Source organism: Lagenorhynchus albirostris, chromosome 8, assembly GCF_949774975.1.
Source record: "Lagenorhynchus albirostris chromosome 8, mLagAlb1.1, whole genome shotgun sequence".
Classification (NCBI taxonomy): Eukaryota; Metazoa; Chordata; class Mammalia; order Artiodactyla; family Delphinidae; genus Lagenorhynchus; species Lagenorhynchus albirostris.
This window is the reverse complement of record NC_083102.1, coordinates 12,835,394-12,853,617: the sequence shown is the minus strand read 5'-3', so window position 1 is coordinate 12,853,617 and position 18,224 is coordinate 12,835,394. Positions and strand designations below refer to the sequence as shown.

The 18,224-nt window shown below is 50.5% G+C and overlaps 1 protein-coding gene across 1 annotated transcript in view; it reads left to right on the top strand.

Annotated features, from left to right (window-relative positions):
* The window catches only part of TMEM178B (transmembrane protein 178B), a 361,333-nt gene that overhangs the window by 108,761 nt on the left and 234,348 nt on the right, over positions 1-18,224 (top strand). The window contains exon 2 of the mRNA XM_060155944.1: positions 8,552-8,665. Coding sequence (XP_060011927.1) covers positions 8,552-8,665 — 114 coding nt within the window. The remainder of the gene's footprint in view (positions 1-8,551; positions 8,666-18,224) is intronic.

Genomic DNA, 18,224 nt, shown 5'->3' with positions numbered 1-18,224 from the left:
GTTGGTCAAGGGTCATTTGTACCATACTCAAAGCACCATCTTGGCCGTCAGGAGTACAAAGATGAAAACCACAAGCTCCCCTATCCCAGAGCATTTACCACAGAGAGAAAGAGATGATTAATATACAAACAGCTGTGTTACAATAGAAGTCAGCAGAAGTGTTGGAGGAGAGGGTGAGGGGTCAGAAATGGGGTGGAGGGCTGGCATTTGGGAGCAGGCTTTTTAAGAATGCAACCCCTCTGTGTGAGTCAGGAGGGCCCCCTGAACATGGCTCCTAACAAGCATTTATGAAACATTGAATGGAAAGGAATTAAATATTTAGGAGTCTGTCTGTGCGTTGCATACAAAACAACATTAAGAGGCCACGCCGACACCACAAACACAAAAAACAATGCGCACCAAATGGAATGCGTTTGCAAGCATTAAAAATGAAACGTTCGTAACACTTTTCCTCAGTATGAAGAAAATAAAACATTCTTTCTTGCCAGGTCGGCAGCAGAGATAAGCCTTGCAAATCCTTCGGCTCAGAATACCTGGAAGGGACAGGAGGCGCCAAAGAGGAGATGGGGGCGGGCTGGGGAGGGTTCTTGCAGTAAGCTTTTGCGAAGACTTGTCTGAGATCCGGGAGCATTTGTAAACATCGCTGCCCTCGTCACCCTCCTCCCCTTCCTGCCGGGCTTGGGGACCCCAGTCCCGTCTGCCCTCCTTGAACCCCTGGGACATCCCTGGTTTGCTTCCCTCCCCTTTCATCGGGGACATGGTTTTGCTTCTGATCTCAAAACTTTAACCCCCTAATCTCCATCCCCACTCTTGTGGCTGGCTGAAGAATCCAACATTGATAATGCTAATCTGATAATGGCTTTCCTCATTTGCCAAAGGAGATTGTCTCTACTTCCTCTCTCTTCTAAGGTGTAATTTTAACTTTTTTTTTTTTTGAAAATGCCCTTTGAGGAGGAGATGAAGTCCAAAATTTAAATCCTCAACTGGTTTCCTCTTTTTTTTTTTTTAAAGGTTGGCTTTCAAGTTTTTTCCAGTGTGTTCTTTCTACCTTTACTTAGTCTTTCCATTTATTAGGCACAGAGCACAGGCCTCGGGCTAGAACGGTGGTTAAGAACCGCCAGCCTGGTGGGCGAGACAGATGTCAAAGTGAGACCGTAAGAGCTCACCCTGTAGCGGGCTGAGGCCAGGGCCGGTCACTGGGACCGACGCCAGTGTCCTGGCCATTCTCACCGTTGGCACCGAGGAAGGGCGAGCGGCAGACAACACATGGGTGATGTCCCTTCCTCCCTTTCTTCTTCATCAGTGGATGTATCATGTTCCTCCACATACAAAGCACTGTGGCTGCGAAATTATCCTTGTTCCCAATGAATCTCCAACCAGGCAGTGAATCATTGCAGCTGTGGTGTCTGAAACCTCTGCGCCGACACCCAGACACTGGCTGTTCTCCTTGCTGGCTGAGTGGCTCCAGAGAAGGCCTTCATCTGTCTAAACTCTCTTCCTTCAGTCAAATGGGGATATTACTGTAATATTTACCTCACAAGGTTGTTGTGAGGATGACGGGGGATAAAATGAGTGTCCGGCGTCTGGAAGGCATTGTGAATAGATTTAATTTTTTTAAAGAAGGAGCTCTGGAATGAAGGAAACACGGGGACGCTCAGAAGCGGTCCAGTCATCCATCCGTGTGTCTTTAGGATGCTCGAATATCAAGAAGAAAAGAACATGAGGAACAAGGGAAGCTGAGAAGGAGCAGAGCCTGCCTCAGCCCTGGGTGCTGACGGGACCCTTCACAGCAACCTCGGGATCGAGTTGGACCAACTTTTTTTACTTCTTACTGTTCACACTTCTCAAACATATGAACCATTTGCACTGCTCTCCCCTAGGTGGTGGTTCTTCAGTGTTTGGTCCCCCAAAGCAGAGCCCGAGACAGGGACTTTGGGGGAGTTCCCGGGAAGGAGGAGAAGCTAGTGGATGGCGCAGTGCTGAGCAGCTTCCTGCTGTGAGCGTCCGTTTGGATCCCAGGGCCGCCCTCAGGGTCACCGTGCAGAGGGTGCCTTGTGGTCATCCCCCAGTGGGTGGGGTGCGTGCTCTGTCTCTCACGCCCTGGGTTGAGGGTCTCTCTTGTGAGTATTGACTCTCCTGCACCCTTGTGGGCTGCCCGTTGAGGGCCAAGTGACCTGTGACTTGCAAGGAGGCGGGAGACTTGCCAGGGACCTGACGTGGGTGCCATGAGCACGCCCGGGAGCACTCGCTGCAGTTGCGGCCGGAGTCCAAGGTGGGCCAAGAGCACGGAGAGCCATGGCTCTAGTCCTGCCCACAAAGGTCCCAGACTGACTTCAGGACATCGTGCAAACACAGCTCCTGGATGGGCATCTGCGCCTGGTGCCGCATTGCTCCCAGATGTGGCTACGGAGAGGAGGCCAGCACATACTTGGGGCCAACTACCTCCTTTACCTTGTGTGATGAAAGGACAGACCCTGGTGTCTATTCCCCACTCATCCAGATATGTATTGCTTGCCTGGCCCTGGGGGTAGAAGTGCAAACAAGAGACCTGGTTTCTGGGTTTGAGGAGCTCACAGTTGAGCGATAGAAACTGCTCTTTGAATAAGAAAGGATTTGGAGTCAAAGGAGTCTGGGGAAGTCTGCACGCCGTACCTGTCCCCTCTAGGGGAGTTACGGTGTACGTTAAGAACTCTTAAAGTCCTGCAGTAAGTAAACCTTTTAAACATTGTTGAACCCAATTTTTCCTAAATACGTTTGACCATCGCATACCCAGCAGGCATCACTCCACTTTTAAAGTGAGAGCTGGGGAGGGGGTCCCATGTTCTGGTCCTTTCTCAGGCCCACGCTGATCAGCACCAGATATGGTCGTGAAGTTGCAGGGTTGCCTTTACAGCACACCTTCCCCCTCCCTCGTGAGCTGCCGGGATCCTCAGCCTCTTTTCTCTAGGGTCCCTCTGCTGCTGAGGGTCCATCTGGAGGAAGGGATTTCGGAATCTCATCCACACCTAGGCACTAGTGACTCAGAACTACCCTCTTTGGACTTACTTAAAAGAGTTTTTTGTTTTTGTTGTTTTTTTTTTGCGGTACGTGGGCCTCTCACTGTTGTGGCCTCTCCCGTTGCGGAGCACAGGCTCCGGACGCGCAGGCTCCGCGGCCATGGCTCACGGCCCCAGCCGCTCCGCGGCATGTGGGATCTTCCCGGACCGGGGCACGAACCCGTGTCCCCTGCATCGGCAGGCGGACTCTCAACCACTGCGCCACCAGGGAAGCCCCTTAAAAGAGCTTTAAAAATAGGTACCTAAGAGAACAATGTCTGAGCCAAAGGAATGATTCTCTAATGCATGAATATAAGTGCTGTGGCACCTGTTTAGGGAAGGTAAGTTTAGATGGTGTGGGGATGGGTCCTAGCACTGCCTCTGAAGTCACCCTGCCCAAGAAGGTTTCCACTTAATATACATAACGGTGGAGTAATAGACTTCTACAGCTACTTAGGAAACCAGGTCTTGCTGATAGCAGATTGCGCGTGAAAGGAATATCACCTGCTGGTATCATGGTAGAGCGTGGTCAGAATCCAGAGTTCATTGTGTACGCTGTCTCTGCTGCCCCCCTCCAGTCTGTTTCCTCATATGCCCAGTGTACATCAGGGCTCTTGTACTACCAGCCTCCTGGGGTATTGCATGTGAAATTTCTCTCTCCCCCTCTCCCCACCCCCTGCCTCTGTGTTTGTATAGTGTGATATAAACATTGCTTACTGATATTATTTCTGATTTCCTGTGTTCTTGACCCCTTAGAGTAAGTAGTCTTAGGGCAGCAGTTCATAATAACTGGTGTTTATTGAGCACTTACTATGTGCAGGAAGTACATTAGTTTTTAACATGAATTATTACACTCATGCCTTGGGTCTTAAAGGATTTGAAAGGCAGGAAAAGGATAGGAACAGTCTCCCCCTGTTCCTTGTTCCTGGGTCTCCCTTCACCACTGAAGACATTGAGAGGTGGAGGTGGGGGAGAGGCGGAAGGTGCTAGCATTGGACTAAGGGAAGCTGGAGTGATGTTTTAGAACGGGAGAGGGCCGGGGAGGTGTGGAAGGAAAGAGGAAGAAGGGCAGAGTGAGCTGGATGCTTGTGTTTGCCCCGTGGGTCCAGTCCCCCACCTTCACCTGCTCGTACTCAGAGGCTGCCCCCCTGCACCAGGTGGGTTCAGGAAACGGGGGGGGGGAACCGGCAGGGAATGAGGGTAGGAGGAGCGAGAGGTTGGGTGCTTATTCCCTGCCCTTCACACAGGTTGGCTGTGACCCCCTGCCGAAGCCTGCATCACCTCTCCAGGTTCCGGTGATGCACCCCCGCCCCCCGCCTTTCCCGGTCTTGGTGTTATAACCACATCCTTGTGTTGCCAGCTCCAGGGCCCTGCACCACCCTTGGCTGGTCTCTTTACACTCCGCGCTCAGCTTTGTAAATTGTCCCTTTTGGAAACTCTCCTCGGTTACCCATTTGGGTATCCTACCTCCCTGGGACCCTGACACGCAGATAGGAGGGTCCTCAGCTCAGAGGGCAGAGCATGGCTGAAGGTATAAAGTCCCAAGGGGCCCACAGGAGGGGCCACCCCTGCTGCCTCGCTGACCAGTTTTCTGGCCCCCAGCTGAGGCTTCCAGAGTGGGAAGCTCATGTCTCTGGGCTGGAATGCAGGAGGTGGGGAAGGTCATGGGCTTCTCCGTTGCCTTCCAGGTCGCCCCTCTAACCCGTTCTTTGCAGGAAAATCTGTTTGTATTGGGAAGCCCACATTCTGGGCACACGAATTTGGTGCCCAGATGGCGCCTGAACTGACAAAAGCCCAGCACACTGACAGGACCTGCAGACACATGGGTAAATATTTTGCCTTTCTTCTTAGGCAATATTTGAGTCTTTCAAATTTAATTGCTGTCACAGGCAGGATGCTTGCATCCTTGAGGCAAAGCAAATAATGAGGGCCTCCACCAGGGCTGCTGGGAAGTTCTCCAGCCAGGCTTCCTGGCCGGCTGCCCGCGGCGCCTGTCCGTCAGCTCCTGCTCTTGTCGAGTGTCAGGTGGCCTCTTGCCTCACTGGCTGGGTGGGCTGGGAATGAGGGAGGCTCAGGGAGCCTGGAACCTGTGGCCACTCGTTGAGTATGTTTTGAGGCTGAGAGAACCTGGTCTTGGCTAGGAAATCAGGTACTTTTCTCAGACATGAGTGACAGGCACCAATCTAGCTCTTACCAGTGGGATCCTGTCTTGTGTCTCCCAAGCTGGGTCCAGGGAGGATTTTGTTTGATCTTGAAATCGCGGAATGTAGGGTGGCTGCTAGTTTGCATGACATCTTTGTGCAAATTAGATAAAGGCAGCCTCTCTGACAGGGACATCTCCCGCATACCTCACCAGGGTGCATGTCTTGGCAAGCAGAGCAGCAGCTGGACTTCAGCACCTAGGTACCCTCGGGAGGTGCCCTTACGCAGTGCACAACCTGCTCAACTGTATATGTCCCAGGTAGTTGCCGATGATATTCATGTAAAAACCCTTTCTCCCTTATATCTCCCTCTCTTCTTTCTTTTCCTCTTTATTCCACCCCGAAACCATCGACCTAGTTGTCCCTCGGATTACATTTACAAAGTGCAGTGAGAGGCTATTCCACGTTCATATGTGATCAACAAGCCTCTCCTTACGTTGTCCAGACAGGGAAGAGGTACTTGCTGTAGGATCCCAGAGTTCTGCAACAATCACCTCCTTTTATTCATGACATTCTAATTTGCCTCAATTATCTTAATCCCTTGCATATAATAGAAGCAGTTGGGGTCCTTGCCCACTGTGGTCTTCTAAAGGGCGCCTTATGTTGTTCATTGCTTTCTTCAAAGCACGTGTTCTTGATGCCCGCCCTGTGCTGGTGGCCGGGGAGATAAAGATGAATGAGTAAGACAGGTCCCTGCCCTTGAGAAACTCATCATCCAGTGGGGGAGCGAGGCGTGTAAATAGATAAATCACAGGGCATTGGTGTGCTGGCTGCAGTAGCACAAAGAGCTTAGGGAGGGAGAAGGAGGGGACGTTGAATGCCTGCTGCTGTGTGCTGTCCTGGATGCAGGGAGGCTTTGCCGAGGCGCTGGAGGTGTACCAGGTGAAAGACAGGCTGGGAGGAGAGGAGGGACAGAGTCGTGAGCGGACAGGGCATTATCAGGGCAGGGTGGAGGGGGGCGCGCCTGGCTGGAGCCTAGGGTGTGTAGTGGCTAGGGCCCAATGGGGGCTGGGACTTTCTGCCGGGAGTGTTGGGTTTATCCGGTGTGTGAAAGAGACTGCATTTTCTGAAATGCATTTTCCTTCTGGAATGCAGTCCGAGCAGCGGGTGCGGTGCGGAGGGTGGGCTGGTGGAGGAGACTCCCATCAGACAATTCTGAGTTCTAATCCTGGCACGGGCAAGTCACTTCATCTTCTTGAGCCTCCATTTTCCTATTCGTAAAATAGGGGTGATGAGCATCATAGCTCCTACTTAATTGGGTTACAGAAAGGATGAGTAGGACAGTGTTCATAACAGAGTGTCTTGCTGGTGGGACAGGTACAGAAGCCGCGAATAGGTTATGGGTGGCTGAGGTGTGGCTCCTTCAACCCTCCCCGAGGCTGGACCGGACGCAGCAGCCCATCTGCTCATCCCGGCTGCCTTGCACACATCTCTTCTACATGCGCCAGGGCATGAGTAAAGTTGGAAGCCACTGGTCTACAAGGCTCTTGGCAAGTCTCTCCTACCTAGTAAGTCCTCAGCAAATGTGGGATCAGTCACTGTTTTTTTTTTTTTTTTTTTGTCCAGTCACTGCTTTTGTGCAACTATGGTAGAGGGAGTGGATACAGAGAGGGCAGGCTGGATGCCAGGGACATTTCTGAGACAGAACTGGCAAAATTTGGTGACCAGTTGGATGTCAAGGAGGCGTGGCACGGCTAGAGCTGGGAAAGCCTTGGGGATGACTGTGGGATTTGTGATGTGGACTGGATGGGAGGTGATGCTGTTGATGGAAATTGCTATGGAAATGAGGTATGAATGTGCGTTGAAGAAGCGGAGACTGTCTGGCAGACTACTTTTTCTAGAAGTATTACCAACTTAGGGAAGAAGGAACATAGAAGTGTGGGGGGATGTGGTCTGGGGGAGGGTATGGCATGCGAGAGACTCAGGATGTTTGTAGGCTAAGGGGAAAAAGACAGAGGAGTTGAGAAATTAAAAGAAAAATAGTGCATAGCACTTTCCTCAAACTTTGCCCCTTTGGACAGCGTCTGTCCCACTGGAGGAGTGTCTGCCAATAATGGGCGGTGGGCGGTTGTCCAGATATGATTTGCAATAAGGTGCTGTCTAAATTACTGCACTCCACCAATTGCCAGGTTCCCTGCTGACAGTGAGCCAGGAATCAGACGATTCAGTCAGGTGCCACCACTTATAAACTGAAAATCAGTGGGGTGCAAAATGGATTACCATCAAAATCCATTCAGGTGCAAAACCAAATTTTAAAACCCCTAACCTTTAAAAATGACACCTTTCCTGATTGTTCACAATGCGCTGACGCTGAGTTTTAACGTCCCCCAGATAAGCAAGTGTCGATGGAAGCGTCTGCAGGAGGCCAAGGACTCCTAATCATGCCTTCCTTTTGGAATTTGCAGACATGGTGGATTTATAAATTCATGCTTTGGCAGTTCTGTTAGATTCTCGAAGGTGTCGGTTCTCAAACTAAAGTGTGCAACAGAATCACCTGGAGGGCCTATTAAAATTCAGATCGCAGGCTCTACCTCCGGGTCCTTGATTTAGCAGGTCTGGGGTCAGGCCTGGGAAATGACATTTCTAGAAAGTTCCCAGAGGATGCTGATGCTGTGATCCCAGGGCCACACTTGGAGGGCCTCTGCTCTAAGATGTAGGACTATTTTGACAATCTGACTAGCAAAGCATGCATTGATTGATAACGGCTTCTCAGTAAAAGTCCTACTGGACCAGGTGTTGAGTATGTCAGGGGGCTTCAGTTTTGTCCAAGAAATCTGAGAAGAGACTGGTTCAAGGAGATACAGATGGATCTGAGTGCTTTGTGTTCAGAGGTGAGGCTGGGGGGGCAGGGGATGGAGAAAAGGCAAGAGGCCCCCTCTAGCTCAGCATTCTGCAAGACAGCACGTACTACGTGATTAAGGCCGAGGCCTGCCCTTTACTGGTCTGTGGGTGCAAACTCTAAACGTCTTTAGATGCCAAACTTCCTTCCTTGATATAAAAGTTGATTTTCCTAAGGTTAAACACACATGGCTACTACTTTCTTAACAAGCTGCTATCAGCCTAAACATTGACTCTTCCCACCTCTGAATGACGCCAGAGGTGTATTTTTCTATCTAAATCCATGGCGTTTGATTTTGTCCTACCCTCTTGCTCTTTTGGAGTCAAGGTTATTACCTTGTACGTGTAAAATGTAGGTGTCACCAGGCCCGATATGAAACAAGTCCCTTGCCCCAGGACAGAAAAATGGATCCTGGAGACTGCCCCAGACCTGGTTGCTGCCTCATTAACATTTGGTCTCCTGTCTCTCTTTGCCAGGAGAAATTGAGAGATGCACGTACATCAAATACCACTACTCCTCAGCCACCATCCCCAGGAACCTCACCTTCAACATCACGAAGACCATCCGCCAGGATGAGTGGCACGCCCTGCGTAAGTACACCTGAGTTTCTTTCTCTGGCTGTGACCTTTGAAGGGCGCGGAGACTGGATGCCCATCAGCAGCTCGGTCCGGATGGACAGATGCACCTCCGTGTGAGACCTGTGGACAGTCTCAGAACTTGGCGGCAATCCTTAAAGTGTCGATGTCTGTGGGTCACAGTGGCCTCGGTTGGTTTTGATGGCATTGTAGCTTTTGAGGAGTTTCCTTCTACAATTAAAACAAAAAACGACCAGCAGTTAGACGGTGATCAGTGGTCTTGCTTCGCCATCCTGGTAGGCATTTAAGATTTCACCTATCTGACCAAACCAACTCCTGGGATTCAAGTCCAGTGTGTCTCCAAGTTGCTTGGGGTGTTACTGTGGCAACCTGCTAATCTCTCTCGTGTTGTCCTCTGTATGGGGTAAGACCTGCTAAGACCCGGTGGTGGTTGCAGGCAGCGTGGCACTGGGAATTTGCATGTCGGAGGGGTCACGAAGGGGAAGGGGCTGGTCCTCAACTTCCAAGTTTCTGTTTCCCCTAGAATGATGGGCTTTGGGACCCATGTTCGCATGTGATTGCTCAGAGAAGATCAGAGTATCTGCCTCCATTGGTTAGGGGAATTCTTGGTCAGGGATTCTCAGAGACTTAAATTATGATGAGAGGGTGACGTCATGAGCGGACACGGTTGGCTATTTTTACCTTTCTGCTCCATGGGGATCCACCTGCTTGTCTGTGTCAGGAAAGTTCTCCTTCCTCACCAGCATTGTTCTTCACGTGAACACGTTCTTCTTCTTAGTAAGCTCCACGCTGCCTCTGGTGCATCTGTCACTTCTCCCCGATTCTGGCTTTGTTCACATAATGTCACAAGATTAACTTTATGTTTCTATGTGAAGGAGGCTCTTTGTTTCTTGATAACAAGGTTCCTGTAATCGGTAAACTTTGAAGAAGGTCAAAACCATCTTTTTTCTCTTTCTTGTTTCCTCATTGTCTTTTGCATGCACGGGGCCCACCACTTTTTGGTTTGGTTTTAATCAAATCACCATAGCTTGAAGTGGGGGTGGGGTGAGAGAGGAGTAAAATTAAACAGAGCAATCGTTCGTTGGTTTCAGGAAAAAGATTCTGACTAGGTGTCTGGATGAGTGTTACCTAATGCCAGTGGCCCAAAATGATGTAGGGCAGGTATGAGCAGATAGGAATGCGTTAACCAGATGGTCCCCCCCCCCCCTTACAAGCTTTATCGCTGCTGGAGACATGAACCAGAAGCTGGGAACAGGGAGCTAATGTCCAGTGGGCATCCTCAGGTGCTAGACATTGAGCTAAGCATACCACATACTTATTTAATTTTAATGTGAGATTTGCCTTAGGGACACTAGTAATCAGGGTTATTAATTTCCTTTTTGGAGGGAGACATGTGAAGAGCCAAGTGTATAAATCCCTGACAATGACTGCTTATTTGTCAAGTTGCATTGGTCTAGGATAGTCGCTTAATAGACACCTACAGTGCATGTTCAAGATACATGACAAGCCTGGTAGAAGAACCACTTAAATATAACTTAAGCAATGCAGTGGAGGGGAGGGGCGTCGTGGAATCTCAGAAGGAAGACGTTGTCGGTATTTCGGCTTCAATTCAGATTCACTCAGTTCAATCACAGTTACCGAGTGTTTCTGTGTACCGGGCACATGGTGGATACCGAGGCCACAGGGAGCTCTTTCAAAGAGCTCATGTCTGGAGGTGGAGGAGGGTGGGCAGGAGTGGAGAGATACATTCAGAAAGCAAATAATTACAGGGCAATGCCCTGATTACAATATAGTGTAACGGTTTCTTGCAGTTAAGGTAGTTTGTGAAAATGTTTCAGCAAGAAGAATTATTCTAGCGTAAATTGCACAGATGCATTTCAAGGGCATCACTGAAAACATGTTACTTGGTGTTAGCAAAGGTAGAGAGGAGGCTAATGCTAAGCTTTATGGCCCTTCTCTGAGCCCGGTGTCTCCCGGGTCCTTGTTCTGAAACTGGAGTGCCCTTAGGTTCTGCAAGATCGAGCGTGCAGGCTCTGCTGTGGTGAATGGGGGTGCTGACAGATCTATTTTTAAGTGATAAAAGCCATCTCAGCGACTGATACATGCAGACGTTTTGGGCACCCCGTGTTGGGTGAAGTCGAGGCTCCCCTTTGGTGAGGGATTCATCTGCCTGTTTCACAAAGTGACCTGCTGGTCTGTGAGGCAGGCAGAGAACGTTTGCCGTTCCGAGAGCAGGCGACCATGGGTCACGCCTGAAGCTGCTGCTGAACGTAATTGGCAATGTTGGCGCAATGGGGAGGTGTAGTAAATGTCAGTCTTAATTTTCAAAGGTCAGATATCGATGACATTAGGTGGGACATGGGCACATAAGCCCCCTTTGAAATTAAGTAGAAACTGTCAAAGATTAGCAAACCCCTATGACCAAGCTTTGGAAATTAAGAAAAAAAAACAGACTCTGATTTCTTTACTTATTTGAGAGTCCTGTATTGTTTAATACTGTCCGTGGGATCAAATAAATTCCTTTAATACTAGGTCGGTTATCGTTTTATAATTTCGCCATAATACCTTACATTCTGTAATTTTTCTCAGGAAGTAATTTTTGCCAAAGCAAAAATTTTGATTTTCTTTTTCTCCTGGAAAATTTTCTCCTGAAATAACTTCTGGTAAATATTTTGGACTTTGGTTAAACTTAGGTTATACCTACATTTTCATCAAGAATTTGCATGTGGTCATGAAACACTGTTGTGGAAAAAAATGTTTTCAAAGAAGAAAAGCACCATTTGGTTTAAAACTGTGCTGTGGGTTTTGAACAGTTAACCCCACCAATGGGAGGCTTCACTGGCTGAGAGCTCATTCACCTTATGGTCACATGAATAGCAGGTGAAAGAATAAAATTATCTGTAGGTCGCTAGGTTTATAAATCCAAGTGTAAAGAGCTAATAACCATGGGTCTGGGGAGTAAAGGTCGGAGAATCAAATGTGTTTGTGCATATGTGTGTGTGTTGAGGGTGGTCTCTGCTATGGAGGTTTGAATACTGAGTTTTCTGGGTGATTTGGTGACACGGTTCTGAATCTGTCTTGGATGATGATTGCTGATGAAGTGTTGGGTGTACCTGTTTCTCCTTCCCACCCTGGCAAGAGCTCCCCCAGAGAAGGCAGAACTCCTTCAATAGTTGGGACCGTGCCCTCAGTCCACCCAGACCTGACTGTTTGCCTGGGGCAGCCCACCTTGACTTTCCTCCCTGTCTGCTGCCTCCCATGAGATCGCAGTGACCCCAAGTGGCATGGGTCCGGGCTCCGAGGGTGCATTGCACCCCTGATCTGGGTCCTCCTGCCCCCTCCAGGGCTGGAGCAGGGTGGGTGAGTATCGCTGGGCCATAGAGGATGGGGCAGTGGCTACAGGAGATGAGAGTGGCCGATGCCACTCTCTGGGTGGGTGGTCTGGTTTCATGTTTGGAATATGACAGAAGCAGATTGGCAGTGGTCAGGGGAAGCAGGCTGGCAGGACAGTGACATCTTAAACGGTGCCACTTCCTCCTCTCACTAGAACACATCCGCATGGGCTTTTCGTGCTCTGAAGTCCAGGCTTGGGTTGCTGTGTTTGGAGAATTCTGTGTCCTTGTGTCACCTTCAGGAACCCCTGAGGCCATCCCTAGTGGTTGTTCCTTTGCTTTCACTGTCACTGGTGTCCCTTTGGAATGCGCTTGTGGCACAGCTGGGGTCCTGGATGCTGCCAGTGGCAGGGCAGGGGGTGGGAGGGGTGCCTGGGTGGCCCGTGATGCGGACTGGGCAGCCAGGGTGCTGAGAAAGCAGGCTCTGGGGAGATGATGCTGCTGAGATGTGGGTGCTTCTGCAAGGAGGAGCTGGGCTTGGGGGGCTGCTCCAGCGGCGGGGGCTGAGGGAATGGGTGGCGGGGCACAGCGGGGGGCCTGCCTGGGGGCCGCAGGGCAGGTACCCACTGGAAGGTGTGAGAAGGGCAGCCCTTTGTCACCCCCCCTGGTCTCCAGCTCTGCTTGTCAGGGACTCTGGGCAGCTGCTGACGAGTCTACCCCAGGGTCCAAGCCCTGAGGCTCCAGAGTCCTGTGCTTGTGAGCTCAGATTCTCTCCTTCCACTTAGCGTTTTCAAGATGCAGGTTTCAGCTCACAGTTGATTGCCTCTGGCAGTGGGAATCAGGGAGTTGGGATTCCGCTTTCCTGCAATCACATCGTCTCTGCTATCTTTCAAGAGGCTGAGAGCCAAGAAAGCTCCAGGTTTTTTTGTTTTTGTTTTTGTTTTTTTTAAAGCTTCCTTCTGTCAAGACTGAAAGTTCAGCTAATTAAATTGGATGGTCACACAGCACATTTCCAGCTGGCCAGGGAGGGAGGGAGAGATGATCTCCTCCCCCTGACACACCCCCCGCCATCCTCCTGAGGGCTCACTCCCCACCCCCAGGGACACACAAACACAGCCTCACACAGTAGCTTTGCAAAGTGGAATCAGAAGCAATATGATATGTAGTTAAAGAGGGACGGAGAAGAGGACGGAAAGGGCATTGGGGGAGGGAGGGAGCAGAGATGGAGGCTTTGTGGAGGAGCGAGGACATGTCAGTGGATGTGCTGCTAAGAGGGAGAAGCAATAAAATTCAGAACTGTCTTGTCTAACGCACACACGTGAGTGACACACTCGGATCCCTGACCCCGAGACTCCTGACCGCCCACCGTGGAGGCCTGTAGCTTAGCTCAGTCTGGGGGTACCAGCCCCACCCAGGCTGTGCATGGCGGGAAGCCCAGCCTGTCTGCTAATCTGCTGTAGATCTTGGTGCCGAACTCTTCTCTTACTCTGCTTGGCCAAGCCCTACCCGGTTCCCCCTCTTCTAGCCTCTTCCGTAATCTCTTCCACACGCTCCCCTCTTTCTAGGATTAGCACGTCCTGCCCCTGAACCCTAGTCTCCCCGGTGCTAAGACTCCCTCCAGCCACCCCCAGGTACCACCCACCTCCTGGGTCCAAAGCTGCTCCTTGCCCCTCCCCGCTGGCATTGGCCTTGGCCTTGGCCTTGGCCTTGGCCTTGGCCTTGGACTTGTGTTGGCTTCTTGCCCGATGGCGCTTACCTTCTCCTTTCCTGATGGACTGTCCTGGCCCCTCAGGACCAGCCTGCTCATCTGCCCTCTGAACTTTACTCCTACTCAGACCTCTGGCCTCACAGCCTAGGAGTTGCCTAGGTTTCTGGTCCCTCGTCCCCCAGCCATCCCTGCTTATGACGAAATGAATGTGGTAGACCCAGGGGGTTGGGATGATGATAAGAGTAATTCTAACAGCGATAACTGCCTCTTGCAGATGGGGTAACCATGCCAGGCAGGAAGGGGCTGCCTAGAGGTCCCTTCTTGGCCTCAGAAGGGTCTGAGACTCGGGATCCAGGTCTGAACTCCAGCAGACACCCTCCAGCTATTTTTTCTTTGTTTTTGGCGGATGTGACGTAAAACAGCCTAATGAGGTAAACATCCTAGACAAGAGAAGCTTCGGTCCCCTGCAGTGTTGGCCATTTTCCTTCCCCTGCATCTGCCTCTGAGCCCAGCCAGTGTGAGGTTCTCACTGTGTGCAGTCTGTTGTGAGCTGCCTCTTGCTTGCAAGACTGCCATCCATGGGGGTCATCCCTAGCAAGAAACCTCCCCAGAATTCTGGAAGCTTGGTAGCACAGGAACTCAACTGACAGAGCATCCCCATATGTCGCTTGGTGTTCTGAAGTCTTTGCGTTTTGCAACCCATCCCACGTCTCTCTGCCCCCAAGCCCTTGCAGGGAACATTGTAAACCTTTCAGGATACCCAAAGCCTGCAGCCCAGAGGCTGCCCTATGCTTGTCCTCCCAGAGCTCCTATGGTATTTTTGCAACAGGCCAGGCAGAGAACACACACCCCTTAATGTGGCATCACACCTACACCTGCTCTGGCAGCTGTAACTCATGCCAGGACTCCTTTCCTTCACAGCTTTCCCTGCCTGTCAAAACCTACCTCTTGAGCTTCCCTGGTGGCGCAGTGGTTGAGAGTCCGCCTGCCAGTGCAGGGGACATGGGTTCGTGGCCCGGTCCGGGAAGATCCCACATGCTGCGGAGCGGCTGGGCCCGTGAGCCATGGCCGCTGGGCCTGCGCGTCCAGAGCCTGTGCTCCGCAACGGGAGAGGCCACAGCAGTGAGAGGCCCGCACCACAAAAAACAAACAAACAAAAAAAACAAACCTATCTCTCTTCTGTCCCATTCCCTCAGGCTTCTGCTAGACAGCACACTTACTAATTGGATGAACTTTTTTAAGGTGTTGATGTCTTCTTGGGTTTCCTGTCCTGATAGCATTGTTATTTTTCAGGAGACTTCACCCAAAGGCGTGATAGTGAGGTGTTCAAGGTCATGTGGAGATACTTTAAAATTGTAACACGTGTAGCTGTTGACCCCGCCTACTTAAATGGTGGCCTGGCTAGGAACCAGTGGTGGAAATGGAGTGGACAAGAGGGAGAGTTTAGTTTTGAGGCGGCCTTAGGAGTAGGGAAGGGAGGAGGCCTGGAGTAAGGGGCGGGGTGGAGTAGGGCACAACCTTTTCTGTTGAAGATAGCCAGGTACTGAAACGAAGCTGAGAACCACTGTGCTGGTGTAACTGCAGTCTTCAAGCCACAGTTCATCTGAATGGGCAGGTCCAATTTTGTGCTGGGAATTAGTTGGAAGTCTGGCCTAGAGGCGTTCTCTTAGTTTCTGCAGATGGGAAGGTGTTTCCTTCCGGCCGAGCACACCGATCTGGACACCACAAAGGAGACCTGGGTGCAACCCCGCTGGCATCCCTCATCCATTTGTTCATTTACTCGTTCAATATTCATGGAGTGCCTGTTCCGTGAGAAGCCCCGGGTTAGGTGCTGGAGGAGATATTAAAAGGTATCCTGCTTTCCAAATTGGATGATGTATTTCCAGGTGCCAACTAGGCAAGGGATCAAACTGCTTGTTGCTTAATGTTTATCGACTACCCAGAGTGCAGGCTAACGCGGCTGACACGCACACATCATGGGTCCCGACCTCCACGTTTAAATTGGCAAGAACTCATTGCAGGGGAAATAAAGGCAGAACGTAAGGCAGAACCACCATATCACCGAGGCTTTGGCCTGTTTTTTTTTTTTTTTTTTTTTTTTTTATACAGGCCAGGGAAAAGTGGGGATGGTCTAGGATCTGCTTTCTCTGGGCCCTCTAGGGGAACTGTCCCAGCTCTAGGTGCTGAAAAGGAAGCTCAGTATTGCAGGTGATTCATCTTTCCAACAGCTCAGACAACAGCAGCTCACTGTGCAGGTGAACTACAGCAGTGAGGGGGAGAAACAGGACCCGGAGCCGAGTGTTCCAGCGGGCAGGGGCAGCTCAGCAATAGGGAATCTGGGTTGGATGAGACACGGATATCTGGGCAGCAGACACTTGTCATCAGGGCAGTGGGTCAGCAGGTATGAATACAGTAAGTGGTGCTTTGGGGTTTCAGAACTGCATGATCCAATAGGGAAGAGGCTTGGCCAGGAGAAGGCAGGCACTAGTTGCCGAGAAATCTGGGACATTAGGGAGTTAGAATAAGAAATAGAGAACAGCAGCTAGGAGAGAAGCCCAGTTTTAAGGTCAGGGATACTATGCCTTGAACAAGAATGGGGCGTGATCTTAGAGCAGCGGTCTCAAACTGTGATCAGGATTGGTCCTGGGATTTGGAGATGAGGCTGCTTCTGAGGATGGTAGGACTGCAGGGGGAGGGTAGGGGAAGAGGCATCTGGGAACCAGAATCACTTAACAGAAAAAGTAGTCAGGTTCTACATTGTGTGGTAAAGGCCCTATCAGAGTCTAGTCCAGTGCACCTCAAAGGCGGTTCATGGACCAGTAGCGTCTGCATCATCTGGGAACTTGCTAGAAATGCAAACTCTTGGGCCTCAGCCCAAAGCCACTGACTCCAGATCTCTGTGGGTGGGGCCTAGGAATCTGTGATTCTTAACACATTAAAGCTTGAGAACTCTTGGTCTGGAGGGCATTGAGGGCAGGGGGCTGTGGTGGTCAGTGAAGGCTCAGGAGAGGAGAGAGTGTGGGTGGGATTTGGACGGGAGCTGGGAGAGGAAATATTGCATTTTGCACCTCTCACGCAGAAGCAGGACTTTTAAGTTATTTGTATGTCGTGTGTTGTCTGTTTCTACTTGGTTATAGCTTTGGTAATTTAACTTTTCCATATTTCTTTCTGTTAATTGAATAAAACAGCATGGAAGAGGTGAGGTGTATTTTCTTTTTTTCCCCATTGTGGGAGCATCGTCCTGTTATCTAGCCTGAAATCTCTATCTTGTCTCTGCAATGTTCTCCTTTCAAAACGGACTTCAAGCTAGGGGCCGTGGCATTGAGTTCCAGCTCTGTCGCTCTCTAGGTGTATGACCCTGGGCAAACTACATGAGTGTTTTAAACCCAGTACAGTCGTCTGTAAACCGGAGGTAATACTACCTGTCTTGAGAGTTTTATAAAACTTAAATGATTCATGTGAAATCAGTCAGTAACTCTGGAAAGGCTGATACCAAGTAGCATTAGGTGCTGTTATTATCGGAGCACAGCTGTGCCAGGCACTGGGTTCCCCATAGGAAATGGGGGAAAGGCTCTAAAATGATACTTCGTGGACTTGGGGCTTTTCTGTTCAACTCTGTGCAGCCTGTGTGGGTGAGTGTGCCTCGTGTGTGGCTGTATGTATTGGTGGGTCTGCTGTGAGTTTGCTGTCTGCACGTGTGTGTGTGTGTGTGTGTGTGTGTGTGTGTGTGTGTGTGAGAGAGAGAGAGAGAGAGAGCGGGGGGGGGAGGGGAGATGGGAGCTGGCATCGGGCGTCTCCAGTGTGGGAGTAGAAAGTGGCTGAGCAGTATTGTGCTGAGTGGCAACAGTGTGGCATATTGTGAAAGGAGTTTAAGAGCAGAGAATGGGATAGTGCAGCAGAAGCAGCTCTCTAATTTATCAGTTGTGTCCAATAAGAATGCAGTTTAGACCATAACCGTGAGTCTCTAAAAGATTTACATGCTGAGTGTCTAAAAAGTAACATTTTGAGAGCTTTGAAGATAAATACACTGTGAGTACATTTGTATTGAAATTGTCAAGGGAAGTATGGAAATGATTGTCTCCTAACTGTTGTAGCCCAGCCCTGCCTTCCACGAAGGCTGCGGTTTCCAGTATGTACTATGATGAGGTCCTTTCCTGTTCCTGAAAGGAAAAGACACATTCCCAAATAGGATTCTGTGAGAGTGTTGGCGGTATAGGGAAAAGAGGGTCCAGGAAGAGGATAGGAAATGCTGTTAGGGTGGGGTGGGGGAGGTGCTGGAGGCGATATTCCTGGGAATTCCTTGTTTTCAGCTCAGTGCCCACAGTGGGCCATGGGGTGGTGCTGGCTGTGGTTGGTCTTGGTTTCTGCCCTTCCCTGTTAGCAACTAAGAGGGACGAAGAATTGCAGGGAGAATGAGTTGGCCTTGGAGACAGCTGGTAACCTGCCAGCTGGGAGAGGGGCTACACAGCTGCCCCGCCTGAGTCCCTCTGGGAGGCAGAACTAGAACCCACGC